The sequence below is a fragment of the Ascaphus truei genome, chromosome 13 (assembly GCF_040206685.1).
Source record: "Ascaphus truei isolate aAscTru1 chromosome 13, aAscTru1.hap1, whole genome shotgun sequence".
In the NCBI taxonomy this organism is placed as follows: Eukaryota; Metazoa; Chordata; class Amphibia; order Anura; family Ascaphidae; genus Ascaphus; species Ascaphus truei.
Window position 1 is genome coordinate 22,064,620 of NC_134495.1, and position 13,662 is coordinate 22,078,281.

General features: G+C 50.0%; 2 protein-coding genes across 12 annotated transcripts in view; one reads left to right on the plus strand and one right to left on the minus strand.

Annotated features, from left to right (window-relative positions):
- Window positions 1-11,479, plus strand: part of MTMR3 (myotubularin related protein 3) — a 38,960-nt gene extending 27,481 nt beyond the window's left edge. For 6 of the 9 annotated variants that reach the window (XM_075568873.1, XM_075568877.1, XM_075568878.1 and 3 more), the window contains 5 exons: window positions 48-1,395; window positions 1,986-2,096; window positions 3,467-3,555; window positions 3,662-3,688; window positions 8,346-11,479. In XM_075568873.1, coding sequence (XP_075424988.1) covers window positions 48-1,395; window positions 1,986-2,096; window positions 3,467-3,555; window positions 3,662-3,688; window positions 8,346-8,502 — 1,732 coding nt within the window. In that variant the 3' untranslated portion in view covers window positions 8,503-11,479. The remainder of the gene's footprint in view (window positions 1-47; window positions 1,396-1,985; window positions 2,097-3,466; window positions 3,556-3,661; window positions 3,689-8,345) is intronic. The other 3 variants (XM_075568881.1, XM_075568880.1, XM_075568882.1) reach the window with 3 other exon arrangements.
- Window positions 11,480-11,600: 121 nt separating this feature from the next.
- LOC142465034 (acyl-CoA dehydrogenase family member 11-like) overlaps window positions 11,601-13,662 on the minus strand; it is a 45,699-nt gene continuing 43,637 nt past the window's right edge. For all 3 annotated transcript variants that reach the window (XM_075568885.1, XM_075568884.1, XM_075568886.1), the window contains exons 13-15: window positions 13,190-13,361; window positions 12,547-12,613; window positions 11,601-12,461 (exon numbers count right to left, since the gene is read on the minus strand). In XM_075568885.1, coding sequence (XP_075425000.1) covers window positions 12,335-12,461; window positions 12,547-12,613; window positions 13,190-13,361 — 366 coding nt within the window. In that variant the 3' untranslated portion in view covers window positions 11,601-12,334. The remainder of the gene's footprint in view (window positions 12,462-12,546; window positions 12,614-13,189; window positions 13,362-13,662) is intronic.

Sequence of the window (13,662 nt, forward strand, 5' to 3'; positions counted from 1 at the left end):
GGGGTTGTAATGTTACAGGTCTGTGATCCCGATTGTGTCCCCCTCAGGTTACCCAAGACCCGGTCGTACGAGGACCTCCCATCTGCCTGTGACATCGCTGCACCGAGCGTCAACCGGCGTAGCAGTGACCCGAGTCTGAACGAGAAGTGGCAGGAGCATCGGCGCTCACTGGAACTGGGCGGACTGGAGGGGCCGGAGGGGGAGAGTGGTCCCCCTCGCCAGTCACTGGGGGCGCAGCTCTCTGTGGCCGCCGGCGTGGGGGAGGGACAGATTGAGAACATCCTGCAGGAGGCCAGCAAGGAGGAGGGGGGAAGCGAGGAGCAGACAGGGAGGCCGGGGAGAGGGGTGGCGGAGGAGGAGGAGGACGGAGCAAAGGTGCCAGAACAAACAGGGAGAGGGGTGCAAGTGCCTGAAGAGGCAAGTGAGGTTCCCGAAAGGCAGAGCAGTGAGGGGGAGTCGGACAGGGATAGTAAGAGCGACACCCCAAAGCCAGGAGGGTCGTTTGTTGAGGCCGACCCTTCAGGTGGGGGGGTTGGCATGGCTGAAGATGCAGCCTTAGGCATGTGTGCTAGTCAGATAGATGAGGGGGAGGAAACGCGTCAGGAGATAGATGAGGGGAAGGAAACGCAAAGGACAGAACCTGAGGAACCAGACTCTGAGGAGCCAGAACCTGCTGCCTCTGAACCGAAAGAGGAGGAGGAAGATGCAAGTGAAACCCAGATCAGGTCAAGCTCTACTCCCCCTATCCTTCCTCCAACACCACCTGTACTGGACGACTCCACAGAGACTCTGACTGAAGAGCCCCCAGCTCCCTGGCCCTGCAGGCTGGACCACGTGACAGCAGCTACCGAGCTGTCGCAGAGCATAGAGCCTGATCCCGATGAGGGTCACATCATGATGGGGCTGCGGGAACAGCAGAGCCAAAGCAAAAGGACGTGTCACACCTCCCCCATCACCAACAGTGCCTTCCCCACCTCCGAATGCAATGCTCAGACTCTGAGCAACGGGGACCCCTCCCCAACTCCTCCTCCCGCCCCCAACGGTCCCTGCCTAAATGGAGACAACTGGCGGGGAAAGCCGGGGCTCTCGCGACAGAACTCTAGCTCGGCCCCTTGCCAGCTCCACCAGAGGAACGTGCCACACAAGTGCCCTGGGCATGGGGGGTGGAGGCACCGCACGTGCAGCAGCCCCGAGCAACCGGCGCGCAACCACCTAGACGACGACGGAATGCCGCTGTACGTGGACGCCATCCAGCAGAGGCTCAGGCAGATGGAGAACGGCCACCAGCAGGAGGTGGAGACACTGAAGAAGCAGGTGCAGGAGCTGCGCAGCCGCCTGGAGAGCCAGTTCCTCAACAGCTCACTGCGCTTCAACGGGGACTTCGCAGACGAGGTGGTGAGTGCACACGGGCACCTGAGGTGTGGGGCTGATGGGCATCGGTAATTGGGCATGGTGGAGGAAGGTTATGAGCTGCATTGACTGGCAGAAATGGGGCATTATGGGTAGCCCTGGAGATTTAATTGGCTGGCTCTGGTTAGAGCAGTCTAGGAAAACTCTCTGCCGCTGGCCGTTTTGCCGCAAAGGTAAGCCCCTAACCTTACCTCTTACCCTAATCGCCCCTAACCATAACCGTTTACACTAATTCTGTAATTGGACCACTTACCTTAACCCTATACCCTAACCCCTTAACTTTGCCCTATACCCAAAAAAGCTTAAGCCATAAGCCTAAAACCCATACATTTAACCCCTGATCACTTACCTTAGCGGCGAAATGGCCGATGGCTACCTGCAACGAGATGTTCCATTCCTTGTTTGAGTCCATTGACTGATACTATGGGGTTCTGGGCAGCCTCTAGTACACAATAGGTTTCCAACCCCTTATGTTAGACCCTGAACTGGTTCTGGCTGAATATGTATTGAGGACCAGCCTTGCTCACCCCCCCCCCCCCCACCCCTCTGTTATTTTACTCCCCTCCCACCCACAGACCTCAATCCCTGACTGTGAGAGCAACCGGGACGCCAGCTGCTTGTCTGGCTGCAGCACAGAACTCTTCTCTGAGGCCAGCTGGGAGCAGGTGGACAAGCAGGACACAGAGGTACATGCACTCTGCTCTCCACTCTGCTCTCCACCATCCTTTCTCTGACTGTGCCCCACACATTCTTATACAAACATGGGAAGCCATGAAGGAACGGCCCCTCCAACTAAAGACCGAGACATATTTAAAGGGTCAAATGGAAGTGATTGATACCATTAAGGAAGAAAAAAAGACTAGTATATATATTTTTAACATTCAGTGTCTCCACAGTGACTGAATGCTTTTGGGGATGGGGGGAGGGGGGGAGGGGTTACCACCTTTTATACAGTCTCTTCTGATAACTGTCATGTAAATACACAGGGACATTGTTGATCTAGACACAGACATTGACAGCCGATGAGATCATCTCTTCCCACCCCTCCCCCCCTCTGGCTACCTATTTTCCGATCTGTTGTGAAACCTGACACATCGAACCCTTTTTGTTTCATATTTCGGGTCCGCCTGTGTGGATCCCAAGTATTTTTGACTATTTTCCCCCTATGCTTGGTCTCCTCCATTAATTTACGGAGGGAAACTGAAGACGTGCCAGCTCACGTTGTACATGAGCCTCCAGCTTCAGGGGGTGACCTCCTGTTCTAATAGCCGTGCTGGTTTAATAAAGTTACAGCCACTCTGTTACTGCTAACCCTTTTACGTTGTATGTAAACCTCCTGGAAACCCAGAGTCAGAGTGTGCACCTCTCCCAGACGTAGGGAAAAAATCAGCCAGTCTGAGTTGAAATGTACACGTGAACTGCTTTTAAAGGCAGGCGTGCATTCTTAAGGACACAGACGTAGCAATATTTGGGGAACTCGTTTTCAAGTTCGTCTGCAGAACAAAAAGCCCCATTTTTATCAAAGAAACACAAAACAGGGAAATCTATGGGGTTTTGTCCAGCTCGCCCACCCCATGGCACATATGCCAGCCGCCTCCCTTGTCACCCTCCTCCTCCTTCCGATTCACAGCGTCGGATGACGCTGCGGACGTCACAAGTTACACCCCACGGCATCTCGTTGCCATGGTAACACATCATTCGATGCCGCCACGACACATTGCCATGGCAACAAGCCGCCGTGCGACGCCACGTTGGTGAAGTCCGCGGCGTCATTTGATGCTGCGAATTGGCAGGTGGAGGGCGGCAGAAAGGAGACAGCAAGGAGGCGCCTGGCATATGCAAGTGACTTCCCATCAGGCCCAAAAGCACGGCAAATGTACATGGGGGCGGACATTGTTGCCGCCCTAGGCGCGGGCCTAAAAAGAAATCTGTCTCTGGTTTTGTCAAAATTCGCCGCCCCCCCGTCCTACTTTCTATGCTTCTCTGTGGCTATTGGCCCCTATCCGACACTGCAGATTTCAGACCCATGCGACCTCTGACCCTGCTTTGTTTCCAGGTGACGAGATGGCTGCCAGATCATCTAGCTGCAACCTGCTACAACTGTGACAGCAAGTTCTGGTTGGCCAGCAGGAAGCACCATTGCAGGTAAGGACGGGGCAAGACTCCATCAGTGGTAACACACACCGCTCAAAACCCCCCCACACCTCCCTTGCTGCCTCTTCCCCTCTCAGCCGTCTCTCGCTCCTTGCAGGGACAGAGAAGCAGCGCCCGAAACGTGGTGAGCATTTTGTTGCGTTTGGTCAGTCGGTTTGTTTGTAATCACCAAAACTAACTCTGTTCCTCACCCCCCTGACAGCACACCTGGGACATGTCACAGGGTAGGGTGGGAGATGGAAAGAAAGTGTGTGTGTGTGTGTTTGTTCACTGGAAAAGCTACACCGCAACAGTACGAACGAAAAGTTGGGTTTTTTTTTTTTACATTTTTTTTTTGTTTCACTTTTATAATAAAGCGGAAATATAAGCGGCTAATGCAAAGGAATTGAGGAGAGTTTGATTCACTAATTAAAGATAAATGCATAAATCATAACATATTAAGCATAATACAGCAGAAAAGGTCGCGTAGCAGTATACAAGGGAAAAACCCATTAAGTACATTAAATGTCAGTGTGTGGGACACAACCTCTCAAATGTCATAGAAGAGACAAATATTGAAAATAATTCTACAGCGAGCTTCCCCTTCCCTGTCACTAGCGGGAATTCACTCCGCAGCCTCTCCAGTTTGAAGCTAGGCTAGTCTTTTGCACAGTATTAAAGGTATTCAACATATTTGAATAATTTTTAGATGCGCTCAAATATAATCTTCCAGGTAGCTTTAATTGTGGACTGCCGTTTTTACCTTTCCTTCGTTTGAATCCTCCTTTTCCTTCCATGTAATTTTCGAAAGTCACGTCCAGCAAACCCTGCACTTCCAGTCATTTTAGTCTTCCAATAGGTTAAAGGGAAAAGAGAAATGTACAACAAAACGGAGCGCGTCGGGCTTTTTAACCTGGTTTAAAAGGGGATTTAAATGGCTGTTCAATGAAAAGCTGCAACAAAATGGCTGCATCTGTTGGCCTGAGATTTGGCAGCCATTTTGTTTCCCCCTGGAGGGATGTCTAAACCTGCTAACTTCACCGGTAAATATCTTGGGAAATTGAAGGGTCCTTGAAGCTGAACAAAGCGGCGTTCAGCTCCAGATGACCCCCCCCCCCCCCCCCCTGTTCCCATCCTGTAAGATAATGTTTTGATTCCACATTAGCCCTGGCCTACCTGTATCACTAACCTTATAGTTCTATCAAAACATCAACTTTCTATATTATTTAGAAAATTATTGTATAACCTTAAAGTAAATGAGACAATACAGCAAAACGCGTAGGGTTTCCTAAACGTAAAATATCCTCAGTTACTCGATTTTTTTTTTTTTTTTTTTGCATCATGAAACCCCAGGGATTCACAGGGCACAGTTGGATAATCAGACAGTGATCATCCCGGCGCAGAATTGTTCTATGGGCGGGTTACATGGCTGTGGGAAAGTTTCTGAAGCTTGTTTCGTTGGTACTGTTGCTTTTTAAAGTGGTAGCTTTACAGCACCCGGTTGCATGGCCTCACCCAGAATGCTTTGCACTGGCGCCGCATGGAGTTAAAGCCTGTCCTTTCATGCGTTGCTCTGGGCTTTGTCGCCGGAGAGATCACAGATGGGAAAAGGGGGTTGCTTGCCTGCGTCTGTGCATCCTGCATTTGCATCGAAGCACAAACATAACAGCATGAATCCCAAGTGCATTATGGGCTGAGCGGCAGCAGCGAGGATTGGAATGTTTTACAGCTTCCTGATTACAGAGCCCACTGCGGGTTTTAACCCCATGGCTGCCTGAAACGCACTACTAAGTCCGTTTTCTGGCGTAATAGTGTTGGAGAGGATACTTTTTCAAATAAATGTTTATAACAAAAAATAATAATGGATCTCCTGGCTAGTAAATAAAACGGTTGTGGCACTCCACGTTTTTACATTAGCGCAGTAGTACCATCGAGCTTTGACTTTTGCGAGAGTAACCTATTAGCACAGGGATGGCCAACTCCAGTCCTCCAGGGCCACCAACAGGTCGTGTTTTCAGGATATCCCTGCTTGAGACATGCAGGCATTAGGCTAAGGCCCCGCTCCCAGAGTCAGCGCACCCGCACTGCTGACAGGCGGTGCGCTGAGATACACAGACCGCGATATGCGGTCTGTAGGGAGCGGGAGGTGGGCGGGTGGTGGGCGGTTTGACAGGGAGGGGGGGCGTGGCTTGAGCGGAGGGACCCGCTACTCTCCCCCCCCTCCCTCCACGGACTCGGGCTGGAGCTGGTGCTTCGGTAAGTATTAAACACACACACACGCAGGCACTCATACATACATACATACACACACACACACACACACAGGCAGGCACTCACGCACACACACGCGCGCACACACAGGCAGGCACTCACGCACTCATACACTCACACACACACACACACAGACAGAGGCAGGCACTCACGCACTCGGGCACACACATACACACACAGACAGGCACGCACACACACAGACACACACACAGAGAAAGGCACTCACCTGCTTTCACTCCACACTCCTCCCCGCTCCCCGAAGCCTCTCCTCCTCCCGCAGCCTCCCCTCCCCATTGGCTCACAGCCACACACGTCACGCGTCAAAGCTAGAAAACACCATTCTCTGGTGTCTCCAGCGGCTGACGCGCGACAGCGTGTAGTCAGCTGTGCCGCCAGTGGGGACCGGGACCGGCTCGCGAGGATTCCCCTGCTGGTGGGGAACTCGCGACATTGCCGCCCGCGCCAACGAGCGCAGCGGGACCGAGGCCTTAGGCTGCGGTCCCAGTCACTGCTACAGCGCACACCTCGGCGTGCGCTGTGCGTGTAAGCACCGCCCCTCAATGGGGCAGGGCCCAGTACTCACCTTCACGCTGAAGGTGCAGCCGCGCTGTACTGCAAGGTTTTTTAAACTCGATGAAATTGAGTTTAAACCTGGCGACGGAGGCGTGGCCACGCCCCCACCGGCGGTTCACCCAATGAGGGCGAACCAACCGCATGACGTGATGGCCACGCCCCCTCAAATCCTTGACCACGCCCCCTCCCGTCGCAAGCTCCCTCTCTCCTGCAGATCGCGGTTAGCGCTGTGCACGTGCCCCCGCCCGCCGGGCGCACGTGTCAGTCGTGACTGGGACCGCAGCCTTAGAGGATATTGGCACCTGGAGCGACTGCACTGTGTTTTGCTGCTGCACAAAGTTAGAGGCTTAGCATTTCCTGATAATGCAGCGTGTTTGTTTTCTGCGGTTGAGGCCGAGCAGGAGCTTTTGCTTGAAAGCCTTCTGTCCTGGAGGCACGATAATTAAATGCAGCGCAATGTGTTGCGGTGGCTCTCCAGCAGCAGAGGGGTTAACACAGCATAGGTACAATGCGTAGTGAGCAAAGCAGCACAGCAGGAACTGTTTCTAAACTCTCGCCTTCTCTCGCCCTCTCTCTTTCCTTCTCTCGCCCTCTCTTCCTTCTCTCGCCCTCTCTCTTTCCTTCTCTCGCCCTCTCTTTCCTTTCTCTCGCCCTCTCTCTTTCCTTTCTCTCGCCCTCTCTCTTTCCTGTCTCTCGCCCTCTCTCTTTCCTTTCTCTCGCCCTCTCTCTTTCCTTTCTCTCGCCCTCTCTCTTTCCTTTCTCTCGCCCTCTCTCTTTCCTTTCTCTCGCCCTCTCTCTTTCCTTTCTCTCGCCCTCTCTCTTTCCTTTCTCTCGCCCTCTCTCTTTCCTTTCTCTCGCCCTCTCTCTTTCCTTTCTCTCGCCCTCTCTCTTTCCTTTCTCTCGCCCTCTCTCTTTCCTTTCTCTCGCCCTCTCTCTTTCCTTTCTCTCGCCCTCTCTCTTTCCTTTCTCTCGCCCTCTCTCTTTCCTTTCTCTCGCCCTCTCTCTTTCCTTTCTCTCGCCCTCTCTCTTTCCTTTCTCTCGCCCTCTCTCTTTCCTTTCTCTCGCCCTCTCTCTTTCCTTTCTCTCGCCCTCTCTCTTTCCTTTCTCTCGCCCTCTCTCTTTCCTTTCTCTCGCCCTCTCTCTTTCCTTTCTCTCGCCCTCTCTCTTTCCTTTCTCTCGCCCTCTCTCTTTCCTTTCTCTCGCCCTCTCTCTTTCCTTTCTCTCGCCCTCTCTCTTTCCTTTCTCTCGCCCTCTCTCTTTCCTTTCTCTCGCCCTCTCTCTTTCCTTTCTCTCGCCCTCTCTCTTTCCTTTCTCTCGCCCTCTCTCTTTCCTTTCTCTCGCCCTCTCTCTTTCCTTTCTCTCGCCCTCTCTCTTTCCTTTCTCTCGCCCTCTCTCTTTCCTTTCTCTCGCCCTCTCTCTTTCCTTTCTCTCGCCCTCTCTCTTTCCTTTCTCTCGCCCTCTCTCTTTCCTTTCTCTCGCCCTCTCTCTTTCCTTTCTCTCGCCCTCTCTCTTTCCTTTCTCTCGCCCTCTCTCTTTCCTTTCTCTCGCCCTCTCTCTTTCCTTTCTCTCGCCCTCTCTCTTTCCTTTCTCTCGCCCTCTCTCTTTCCTTTCTCTCGCCCTCTCTCTTTCCTTTCTCTCGCCCTCTCTCTTTCCTTTCTCTCGCCCTCTCTCTTTCCTTTCTCTCGCCCTCTCTCTTTCCTTTCTCTCGCCCTCTCTCTTTCCTTTCTCTCGCCCTCTCTCTTTCCTTTCTCTCGCCCTCTCTCTTTCCTTTCTCTCGCCCTCTCTCTTTCCTTTCTCTCGCCCTCTCTCTTTCCTTTCTCTCGCCCTCTCTCTTTCCTTTCTCTCGCCCTCTCTCTTTCCTTTCTCTCGCCCTCTCTCTTTCCTTTCTCTCGCCCTCTCTCTTTCCTTTCTCTCGCCCTCTCTCTTTCCTTTCTCTCGCCCTCTCGCCCTCTCAAAAGGAATTGCGGGAACGTTTTCTGCTCCAGCTGCTGTAACCAGAAGGTGCCTGTCCCCAGCCAGCAGCTGTTTGAGCCCAGTCGGGTCTGCAAGTCGTGTTACAGCAACCTGCACCCCAACCTGGAACTGGAAAACCCCATCACCGCCACTTCTAACTAAGCAAGAGGGGGGAGGAGGAGACGCCAACCTTTTCATGCCCGGATGAGCCGGACAAGACGTCTGGGTGCTTGTCGGAAATTACCCCAAAAAGGAAGGTGGTTTTTCCCCCCCTTTCTTTGGGACTGTCCTGTAGATTTTCTCCATTCTACATGCTTTTGTTTTTTTAAGTTTTTGTTAAATCCCTGCCATCTGCACTTTCCATTCCCGATTGGCGAGCAGCACCCGTTTAGGTTATCGCTCCCCAAAAGTCTGGAGGGGATTTCAAAGCGAGCCCATAACACCCCCCCCCCCTCCCCTTACTTGACACAGTTGGAGAGAGGGGGGGTGGAGGGGGGGCAGGTGTCTGTCATTCTACTCTGCATTTCGGGGTCACATGGTTCTATGGATGTGTAGGTGTCGTACAGAATCATACGTGCATGTGGAGAATGTCACTGTGTGACAGGCGGACTGGTCCCTTCCCATTAAAAGGAAGATGCCTGTGTCCCCACTCACTTTCTCTCTCTCTCTCCCCCCCCCCCCAGCCAGCAAAGGCATTAACCCATGCAGCACCTATGTAAGCACTCTGGTACTGCAGGCTATTCTAAGCCGGTCTCCGTACCTCTCGCCTAGCTCCATATGCTGATGAGTTTTTGATCCAGTCCTTGTGGCGAAGCAGGACTGAGTATCTCATGAGGACAGGGAGTTAGGTTGGCTGCAATTTGTCTTGTGCACAGTCATTAATACACAGGCGGACCAGGTGACCAGCAGATAGGTGACAATCTTTCACGTGTGCTAAACTGCGTCACCTTTAAACTAGATTCCTAGGGACAGATTTGCTAAACAGTGCTAGCTGCGTCATGGCACACCTAAAAGGCTCTTTCGTGCGAATAGGTGTGCTAGGGCTTTGTGCTGCTTAGTGAAACCTGGGCTTAAATGTGTAAAAATGTGTTTCTAGTTAAGGATCTATACCAGAATAGATCCAACATAGATCGAGGTTCTCTCAAACCGCCACCTCGTTCATTTGGATTTGTGATGTCATTTCTGCTCCGAGTGCGCTTCAGTTCATTTGGGTTCTGCTCATGTTCTCTTCCTCTGTGTCATGCTGCTCCCAAACCAGCAGTTGGAAGAGGGGGAATTAACAACCTCAATAAGCTGGACCACTTCCTGTGGCACAACTGGCATCACCGAGATTGCTTTCCTAGGCCGTGTTATATTCAATTTAGTGTAACTCCTTTTTGTATATACATCCACACCATCAATTTGGTTCCCTTATGGCAGCAAAGGGGGTTAATATTCTGAGGGTATCTTATAATGGGTATGGCCAGCACTTAACCCCTTGACTTCCAAAGCCTCTGAAGCATTGAAGTGGTGAGTAACCCATCCAAAGTTATGATACACTGGCCCCATCAAAAAAATACAAACTGGTTTAGTCAATGAAGTCTTTGCTGAGCCTCCCACGAGTAACAATCTGGGGTCTGAATTGGGAGATTAGTTTATTTTTCTTTTGCACTTATTCCATTATTTTTGTACAAATAATTTAATTTTTTTGTGCCCCTCCCCCCACCAGAGTGCACTTAATGACTAAACCTGCGTCTGGCTCACCCCAGAAGGCGGTTGGGGGACAGTATTTTTGTGTGGGGGTAATAAGACGATGTAATTTTCTCTTCTGCGGTGCAGGTTCCCCATTGAATAGATATATGTAGATCGCCCTCCTAAAAACTTTAGCAGGTTGAGTCGCAGAGGGTTAGAATGACCAGATGTCCGATATCTGTGAGGGATGGAAACATTTCTCAGGCTTTCCTACCGCAACGCTAGGGGCGAGAGGATAGTTGAAGCATTCAGTGAGGATGTGGGTCTCTCTTAAAGATGCGTTCCTACCTTTTGGAAAGGAGTATGGTGCGCCATGAATTAGTAAGGAGTATGACTACAAACTCCCAACCTTCTAATGCGTCTCTTACATTTAATAACAGCTATAAAATAATAAAAAAAATGAAAAGAATGCAGCTTTGGTCCTACAAATACTCATACTGAGGGGCGAAGGCTTTTTATTTTGTGGGTCAGAGGCCGCCGGACAAAGCTGATGGATACTTTTAAAGCAGCAGTCTAGGACGCCCTGGTTGTCAAGATACTTACCACTGAAGTTATGGGGGTTTAAGTCTACTTCCAGGGGAAATAAAATGGCTGCCAAATCTTGGGCCATTAGGAAGCTGCACACATTGGTTACGACTTTCTATTGGATGACCAATAAAATCTCTGTTTAAAAGCTAACAAGGAATACTGGCAACGTCACTAAGTATCTAGGGTTAGCAGGGGCTCCCAAAGCTAAAACCGTTGTATTTTCGTTAACAAAGAGGAGGTTGGGAGTGTATACTCCACATCACTAAAGAGTGCACCAGGTTTATTTTTAGGGAACGCAGGCGATAATTGCCCAGACCCTACACAAGAGGCTTTATTTTTAACCTCCCTCTGCCGGGTAAGAGTAGTGGTTTATGATAATTTAAGACTGCCAGCGAGGTTTGCAATGTGGATCTTCTGGCAGGGGTGGGGAACTCCAGTCCTCAAGGGCCTCCAACAGGTCAAGTTTTCAGGATATCCCAGCTTCAGCACCGGTGGCTCAGTCAACGACTGAGCCTCTGCACCACCTGTGCTGAAGCTAGGATATCCTGAAAACCTGACCTGTTGGTGGCCCTTAAACTGGAGTTACCCACTCATGGAATAGGGTGAACACTCCCTTGTCTCACAGTTCTGCAGCAGATGTCAGTAAAGCACTTTCTCCCCCTCCCTTGTATGTGTAAATATTTTCTTTGATCTGTATGGGAGCTAATTTCTTACTCCATAGGTTGTGTATATATATAAATATTAAAACTCTCTCCCTTCTAAAAAAGGCAGATAAAGAGCTTCTATATTTTTTTTTCTTTTTGTGTCAAAGCAAGAGAAATACCTTAGCATTGTTAACTATATAAATAAAGGTGAAATAAAGTTTAGAGTTGGCATGGTACAGTCTGGCTGTGGAATGTTTAGAGACCTCATTTTTGTGCGGTGCATTGTGTGAACAACTCCCTTCTTTCTCGCTCGCAACTCTCCTTTTCCCCAATTCCAGCTTCAGTGATCGCACCGACAGAAAATGCAGTTTCTTAAGGGTTGCCTTTTTAAATGGCTGTCTTTAATGCATTACAAAACCATGATCCAGAAGCTGTACTTTACATACAATAATCAGCACATAATTATAAGAGGAAGACAATGGGAACGGCATCAGTCTGACTGACGTAGTGGAGATGTATCATTGGGTGTTTCTTTATAAAACATTGGGGGATTTTTGACCGTGATAGGGTTGTAGGTACAGCAAGGCACGTATGTGGGGGAAAAGATTAGTGATTAATCTTGCGTATGAGCAAAGGCACCTTTATAAAGCCACTTAAGTATAATCAGAATTAAAGGCAATAGTCTCCCAGAGAAGCAGAAGATTGTGTAAGCATATGCCACCGCTGTTATCGTGCCTTGCAAGGACGTTCCAGGGAAACTGTCAATTTCGCCCAAACCATTTTAGTTGGAACACTCCCATCACAAGTGCCATATTTAATCCATTGGATTTGTTATGATCTGTTTAATTATCACCAATGCTGCGGTCAATGCAACATTATTCACAGTAATCTAAGAGTACTAGAGATTAGCACCATTTGTGTATATATTTTCTAATAACAGCTTCACACCTAGAGGGACCTGCAAACCGGCACCAAAAAGGTTACTATGCTATAGGAAGAAACAGAGACCGGTATCTGTATAGAAATGTGCAGGTGTTGTGCATCACTTGTGATACAGCTGCCGGTCCTGTCACCAAAAGGTGTAGATCCTTTTATAGTTTTCCTTTTAACAGAGGGCTTCCCTCGTACACCAGCTGCCTGTCCATGGACACTGCTTCTGCGTTATAGCTCCCCGAGGCTTCAGCGCTGGATACAGGGCACAGATCCTGCTCACTCCATCTGGCAAGAGAAGGGAGAGGTATGGAACACAGAGACACTGTCTTTGGTACGGCCACGGTGTGCAGCTTGGCCTTAGAAATATTACCTCTGAGCAGCATATACATCTGTGTCTGTTGCTCCGGCCCAGGCTGCATGTTCCAGGAGGAGGGAACCTACAGTGAAGACGGGAGAGATCGTGTGTGGGAAAAAAAAAGGTCCTGCTGCCTGCACCCGGCCCAGCAGAACATGCCTCCAGGCAAGAAAACACGTGTTCGATTGCGTTACATAGAAATGCTACAAAGCCATTGCCCTGGATGGCTTACATTTTGGGTAATCAAGGCAGAGACAAGGTTGCCTGATAGAAACAAATAGTGACAATGAAAAAGGGTGGGTGCTGCAAACTGAGATCACCCTGGCCAGTGAAACTAGGTATCCAAATAATAGGAGGACATCTGCTAAGTAGCAATTTATTTACTCATGGAGAACATATGATGATCCAACAAATTGGTTGTTGCACTTAAGTTAGGTTGGATCATCATGTTGCTTAATGAGTGACTAGGGGTGTGCCCGACCTGCTATTTATATACCTACAGAAGCAGTAGTACTATATTTCAGAACACCCTTGATCCACTCATTAAATGGCTGTAATGTGCTTTGTGGGATAGCACTGCTTAGTAAATGTGCTCACACCTCAATATAACCAGAAAGAGACTGGCAGTCCATGTAACGCTTGCGTTTCTCAATATTACCCATGTAAATCTTGGCCAGGCTGTAAGCAAAGTCCCTCGCTGCCAGCTCCATGCCGTGGCTTCCTTTCAGCCCCTCCTGCTGCATGAAGGCTCCTAGCTTCTCGAGCGCTTGCCGTGTGAGCTGTGCGGGCTGGGAGAGTAGGGGGGCTCCAGCCGCGGCCTCCAGCTTCTCCTGCAGGCAGAATCATTTCCAGTTCTTAGGCTGCGCTTATAGTGCTGGGGACGGCGCGTCAAAACAAATGCATTGAATCCGTCGCATGCGCTTATAGTAAACGCGACCTAAATCTCTAGTCAGTAGAATTTGATTTTTACAGCGACGGTCTCACTATGTGACAGGCTATAAACCAATCAGATAGCTTCTGATGCAGGGAGAGGTGGGGGATGTGTGTGTGTGTGTGATTGTGTGTCTGTCAAGTGAGACACACTATAGTAACAACTTTAAAATGGTAAATTCTCCCGTAATTTAAAGTAAA